Source organism: Electrophorus electricus, chromosome 3 (genome assembly GCF_013358815.1).
Source record: "Electrophorus electricus isolate fEleEle1 chromosome 3, fEleEle1.pri, whole genome shotgun sequence".
Taxonomy (NCBI): Eukaryota; Metazoa; Chordata; class Actinopteri; order Gymnotiformes; family Gymnotidae; genus Electrophorus; species Electrophorus electricus.
In genome coordinates this window covers 18,826,170-18,833,268 of record NC_049537.1, presented here as the reverse complement: position 1 = coordinate 18,833,268, position 7,099 = coordinate 18,826,170, and the positions used below count along the sequence as shown (strand labels likewise).

The window sequence follows — 7,099 nt, the reverse complement described above, 5'->3', positions numbered from 1 at the left end:
AACGTGAAGTTAGAAATATATCCCTAATAATATTCCGGAGATCCAATTAAATCTACTTTACAACGTATCATTAAGAAGAGACGCCAATTCAAAATCTTAGGAAGGTTATTTTGTGATGTAGATTATAATAACTAATAATCTAAATAAGAAAAATTACATCAACAGTGTATGTTTTTTGTTTCAGCAATAAAATATTACATTATTTGTAGTAGTATTAGTAAACCTGCTCGTTTTTACCCTAAGGATAAAAACAACAACTCTATCCGAATGTCAATTATAGAAGGCAGAAATTTGCACGCTTTAAAAACGTTTTTAAACTGTGTAGAATCATCTCTTATTGGCTCACCCAGTTTTGAACTCTGGACATTTTGCATCTTATCCATTAAGTGATCACTAGTCATTTTATCTTATCAGACATCAGAGACGCTAAACCGTTTAACTGCAGCACAAAAACAATGCCAGAGAGTTCGCCCTTTTTAACGGGTTTAAAACATCACACACATTGTTCTTTGCCCGCTAAATATAGCCTTTTTCGGTTTGGATTTTTTAAAATAGATATTATAGACAAAAGACAAATAAAAATTCTTAATATATCCCTAAACGTATAGGCCTAATGTCAAGATAAAGTGGTATTACTAACTTTAATGACTTAAAACATGTCAACGGGTCATAAAGCACATTTTGTATTTAATACAGACATATGCTAGACATTTAATATTGACACACAACAATCGTACCACAAGAATAATCGGGTAATGCAAAACGAGAGCAATGGACTATATCAGCATGTGCTGTTTTGCATATTTTTGCATGTGGATTATGCATTTCGCAAGATTAAATACATGATCATTTTAAAATGGCTGCGAAAACCAAGTTTCACTCCTATTTTCAGTTAAATTTGTTGAAAACAAATATACACACCTTTAAAGGTAATTCAGTGCGAAATTTAATGACTTATCAGTTAAATTTATATTCACAATTATAGCCATAAATTACAGTATCAACAAACACAAAATAGACGAGTAGTCTGTTCAGTGTCCGCATCCAATAGCCTGAAGAGCATTGAGGAACATTCGTAAGGCCTATTTAAAACACAGGCTATGCAAAAAAACAAAAAAACAAAAAACAATTCATTTTTACAAATGTACACGCTCCGGGAGGGAGGGGAGTCCACAATATGGAAAGCTAGGATGAGTTCATTATGGGCCTGGAATACACACCTTGGTAGTAAGAAGGTTCAGAGGTAAGAGCTGAGGGCTCCAGAGCTCCTTTGGCTGACATGTGGCCAACTGATAGTGGCCCGGTCATTTGTGATCCGTAGCCATAGTGCATCACCTGCTCGTAGGTCTTGAAGTCCATTCTGTGGTGCTGCTGTTCGGATGACATCAGGTTGTTGATGGAGAACGGGTGGTTAAAGGAATAATGGTGCTCCGGTTTCAGGTGCGAATCATGCACGAGCACCGAGTGGTGTTGCACGAGATGATGATGCGTCTGAGTGCCAGGCGATGTCGGGTGCACGGGGCTCAAAGCTTCCCTGGCTTTCCCGTCGGATCTTTTTAAGTCTTTGGCGGGAGTGCTGGGATGAGGCGACTCTTTACTGTTGCAGTTCTCGGAACTGTCATGGGATACGCTCTCAGACGCTTTTTTGTTCGAGTCCTTCTCTGACGCTTTATCACATTTGAAACGTTTTTGTCTTCTCAAATAGCAACCGTTTTCGAACATATTTCCGGAATCTGGATGGAGGGTCCAAAAAGAACCTTTGCCTGGTTTATCCGGAGACCTAGGCACTTTCAGGAAACAATCGTTGAACGATAGCGAATGACGAATAGAGTTCTGCCAGCGCTGCTGGTTTTGTCGGTAAAATGGAAATAGATCCATGATCCACTGATAAATCTCACTTAACGTGAGCATCTTTGAAGAAGACTGTTGAATGGCCATGGTTATTAAAGATATGTACGAGTAGGGAGGCTTCGCATGCGTGTAGCTCCTTCGATACGTCTTTGGATCCCTGGGCCGATTTGCTTGTCCATACATTGGACTCATGACGTTCATGGTGGAGTAGGATGCTAGGGTGTTCATGGGTGTCGGTGATGCACTTATAGGGCTCATGCTTGTATTCAGCGTTGCGCTCATGCTAACCATCCCCGTTCCCATGCCGTTCGTGGGCCCTGCGCCCGGAGACATACCTGCAACAGAGTGGCTAACTCCCGTGTTCATATAAGACATGTTCATGGAGTTGGCCGACACGCCGCCCGCAGCGCTCATTCCGGGAACACTCATGTAGGCGCCCATTGAATTCATTCCCAGCCCGTTGCTCATGTTCCCAACTGTGGTGTAGCACTGAAAGGGGAAGTAACATTGATGAACATTTTCTGTGAATCAGCTCTTCTTTATAGGTAACATTACTAGTTTACCTCAGTTCAACCTATGAGCAAAATGAAAAGCCCCGCGTATGAAAATCTTTACGGAATAACGCGATCTAAGAAAATAACATTATTAAACCGTTCATTATTTTCAATGTTTACAGGAATGGCCCCAATTTAAAATTGTCTGTTGTTTTAATATATAAACTTGAACTGTCCCTCCTGAAACACTCTAGATTTTAGCGCGAGCATTACTCATAATAAAGTGCAACTTATGAGTAAATGTTTTGATAATTAATGGCTTAATTAAAATTAATCGATTTGGGTTTTTTAAATATTTTTCTTTTAAAAAGCCTTGTAGAGAAGGCGAGTCCCCGTCATCATACACTAGTTTCTCTTGTCATCATATCAAAAGGTGAGCATAGCGCGTAGTGTGCTCGGATGGGATTTGGAGGCGCCTCAAGTCAATATTTGATCGCAAAGTTAATATTATCTCAAGGCCAATATTGAACTGTAGACAGGGAAAATACATAAAACTACCCACCTCGGGCTCTCCGTAATAGGCGCTCCAATCTGAATGGTCGTGTCCTTCCATTTTCACAGCTCCTAGCATATTGCAGAATCCACAACAGAGTACAGTTAAAAGCAGAAGGAGAGCTGCAAAGACCACCTGGAGTATCGGAGATCTACCGACAACAGTCTCCGCTTTGATTGCCGACCAAGGAGTAGCTCATGTGTGACTTAAAGTGCGCTGCGCCTCTACTGACGAAGACGGGACTTGGAATGACGTTAGCCGCTTACTGCTGGAGTGCTGATACAACGCTGTGGTCTACGTAAACCTCCAATCCGTATTGCTTAGTGGCCCCCATTTGAATAATACAGGCACACCTAGGTATTGGGCCCTGCTTTAACCTAGACTTTTACACCTGTACTCGCGAAAAGGACAAACTCGTTTGAAAGGATTCGTTAGGTCTGCGTCAAAAGCTCATTGTTTTTCTAAAGGATTAGATCGTAGAAGAATTTTGAACCAGGAGAGCATCTTCCACTGAGCACTTTCCCATCCCATTCAAGTGCCCTTTATTTTGTGGAATGTGAACTGACATTCTTGTCAAGGAGTGTGGTCTCATTACACATTTACATATGATTTGCATTGCTTTGGGGCATTGAAATTAAGTAAAACATTTGGCCGATTACTCTATGATTTTGGCCCATACTCAGTCCATATTCACAGTACTGCAATAATGTGTCTGAACATGAAGTATTGTATTTTTATTCGATAGATAAATAGAGACGTTTTGTGAAAGATGTTCAAAGTTCCATCGATCGAGTTTGGGAATTTGTTGACAAGTCTTTTTTATCTAGGAGAGTGAAGCCGAAATGTGAACACTGGGTTCAGCCATTTCGAAACACATTAGGTTAAAGGGTGATCTCAAAAACACAACCATCTTATCAACAAAGGCAAACAACCACATTAAAGTAATTTTGTGGACTATGTCTACGCAAATTATAGGTTTATATAGATCTAATGCGCAGGCTGTGGCTATTAAATATAGGCTATGCTACTGTGTTGCTTAAAAACTGTGAATGTGTGGTTCACGTCAGAAAAGGTTTATGTCGCAAGCAAGATATCCCAGAGCTGAAGAAAAATGAAGGCAAGTTGCATTAATGGGACTGAGTCACTGTCAAATTGACAAAGGAAGCGAACATGCTGTTTGATGTTCGCGAGAGAGGTACGATTTATCTAATTTGTTTGATCACCCAAGATATCCAGTTACGATTGATACCTCGGAAACCATGAAAAGTCCACTGAGCTGAAATTAATGGCGCTGTTTCGCTCCTAATGTATTTGCCCATTACACATTCGTACACGCAAACACTTACATGACGGAATCCACGAAAGCTAAAAGTTTTGTTTTTTTCTCGACAGAGCGCATCGTCAGAACAACTTTTAGGAATAAAACAGAAGGAAGGCATCAGACTACTGAAACATTATGACTGACAAAATGTAATTTAAGAAAACTGAAGTACTATTTTTAGAATTCATTATTTCAAAATAAGACACCACTACATTCTCGTAAAGACGCTAAAATAGCCTAATACAACCGTGTGATTCTAAACAGATTACAAGTAGTTAAATTAGTTTTTCCTAGTGTCGTAAAACACTGCAATCAGAATGACTAAAATCATGGGAACAGAAAACATCTCATATGCTAATTACATCCATTTTAGATTCACATTTTATAACACGTAGTTTTATTTTGCAGCAAATATTCACGTTGAGAAACAGCTGTTAAAAAAAATGAGTGATGTTACACTGTGGGAGCCGTACCAGTGTTGTCCCGGTGATGAGACTTATATGGCGCGAAATTAACAGTTATTGATACCTACTTACAGTAAAAGCCATAACATGACATAAGTGTTAATATTAATTGAAGTATATATTCTGCACAACCTTAACCTTTTTCCTTTCTCTCTCCGTCCAATGTAAATTATGGCTTGTCTAAACGTTTGCTGGCAACGGCATGCTACAGCAAACATGCCAAAGTAGGGCTGGGTTCTTACTCCGTGCCGCTCTCTGATGATGGCAGCTGGGTTCGGGTTGGTGGCCTGCCACGGTCTGTTTACCTGCACACAAATTTGTCAGGTAGGGTGAGCGGGAAGTCATGCACGTGCGATTGGCGTATGCATGCTTAGGAAAGTCTGTGGAAATCGACAGCTATACTACATCTTTTTTTTTTTCTTTTTTTTTAACTTAGCCGTGTCGATTGCAAGACAGCCGTCTTCATTAGTTCACAGATTACATTAGAAACTGTTCTTTTATTGTGCGTTTGGCATTTCACTGACTTGAATGTTCAGTGAAGTGCTGAAGTCGTCTTATTAATATAAAATTAGGGACTACTGCATTACTTAAGTCCACACATTAGCTCAAATATAACTGCAATAGGCTACGATGTTTTACAGTTGCTAGGTAATTCAATTAAAATGTATTAGTATAGTGATTTTTTACAACAGCTGTTGTCTCAAAACAGCTTTAAAGAAACTAGCTTTACATTAGTGTCAAGGCCCCCAATGGGTAAGTCAAAGGTGACAGTGGCAAGGAAAAACACATCTTCCACTGCCCATCCCTGGCAAAGAAACAACACAAGTTATATGTAGTTCCTCATGTGACTGCATTCTTCCTGACCATTTATTTCTCTAAATTGTATTCCTGAACACCAAACAATGCAATTATAGAGACTATTTTGAATTTCAATCTGATTTATTGCACCGAATGATTAAAGAAACCAAAAGATTCTTTACTGTTCATTCACTATACATTTGGATCCATTTACATTTACAGCATTTAGCAGACACTCTTATCCAGAGCAACTTAGAAAAGTGCTTTATCATTTACTCATAGAATATATCCAAGTACAGTATAGTATAGTAGAATTAAACATACCAATGAACTAGAATACTGTAGAATACAGGGATGAATGCTGATACCTAGCAGTGCAAAATACATAAGGTCTATCTTAAACAATGATAAGTGCTATAAACAATAAGTGCTAGAGTTTGTTAAAAAACATAAACAGTGCCCTACAATAAGTACTAAATTAGTCAGTCAATAAGGGAGCAGTGTCAGTTGTCCTTTAAATATTCTGCAAATAGATGGGTCTTCAGTCTGCATTTGAAGACTACAAGTGACACTGCTGTCCGGACAGCAAGCGGGAGTTCATTCCACCATCTTGGAGCCAGGACAGAAAATAGTCTCGATGCTTGTCATCCATGAGACCTGAAGCAAGGTATTTCAAGCCGAGCAATACTTGAGGTTCGAAGTACTCAAGGTACGGATCGGGCTTTGACCATTTATCTCATGTATGAAGGGGCTGGTCCATTTTTGGCTTTGTAGGCAAGCATCAAGGTTTTAAATCTGATGCGTGCAGCTACAGGGAGCCAATGAAGCGAGCGCAGCAGTGGAGTAACATGTGTGAACTTCGAAAGATTGAAGACCAATCAGGTCTTTTTATAATGCAGGGCCAATCAGAAGCAGAAGACCCCGTGTGTATTCCAGTGTATCCACTCCTTTTATTTTGTCATCTAGGAAAAACAGTGTGTGGAGTTGAATCACTGAACTGAGCAAAAGAACCATGTCACCCTCAGCTCTGTGACAAAGCTCCCTGCCAGCAAATTCCATCATTGTCTGTTCGGTGTTTGTTTATCCAAGCCCAGTCCTACCAGGTTCTTATAAATCTGACTTTTACAAGCTCTAACAGCTAACAAGCCAGCCACTGAAGGAGTCACAGTACCCATCCTTCAGATCAGAGTCTCCATTAGTCTCCTGCTGCTACAGACAAACACACCTTCACTGCCTCCCTCATATAAAATACAATGGGTATACCTGGTGAAAAACAGTTGCCTGGGGACAGTCACCACTAAAACACACACACACACACACACACACACACACACACACACACACACACACACACACACACACACACACACACACACACTCTACTTGTGGTGTATAATTCAGCTGAGCAAATATTGCTATTTGGGTAAAAGTTAAACAATGATTCTTTTTTCTTTTAGATTATTATGGAAATCTACCTAGATTGAATTCCAAATAATGAAAAACTGTTAAACATCTAAATCTCAAATAGTTATCTGAACCTCAAGTGGTTTCTCAGTTATCTCTGACCAGAACACAAAATATACATTACAATGATATTGAGGTAGTTATGTAAACTTTG

General features: G+C 39.6%; 1 protein-coding gene across 1 annotated transcript; it reads right to left on the bottom strand.

The window, feature by feature from the left end:
- Positions 1-1,185: 1,185 nt before the first annotated feature.
- Positions 1,186-2,976, bottom strand: LOC113571732 (forkhead box protein A2-like). The gene is made up of 2 exons (XM_027000848.2): positions 2,908-2,976; positions 1,186-2,340 (listed from the first exon to the last, which is right to left on the bottom strand). The coding sequence occupies exons 1-2, from the start codon at positions 2,974-2,976 to the stop codon at positions 1,186-1,188; spliced, it is 1,224 nt and encodes a 407-aa protein (XP_026856649.1).
- Between the last annotated feature and the right edge of the window lie 4,123 nt (positions 2,977-7,099).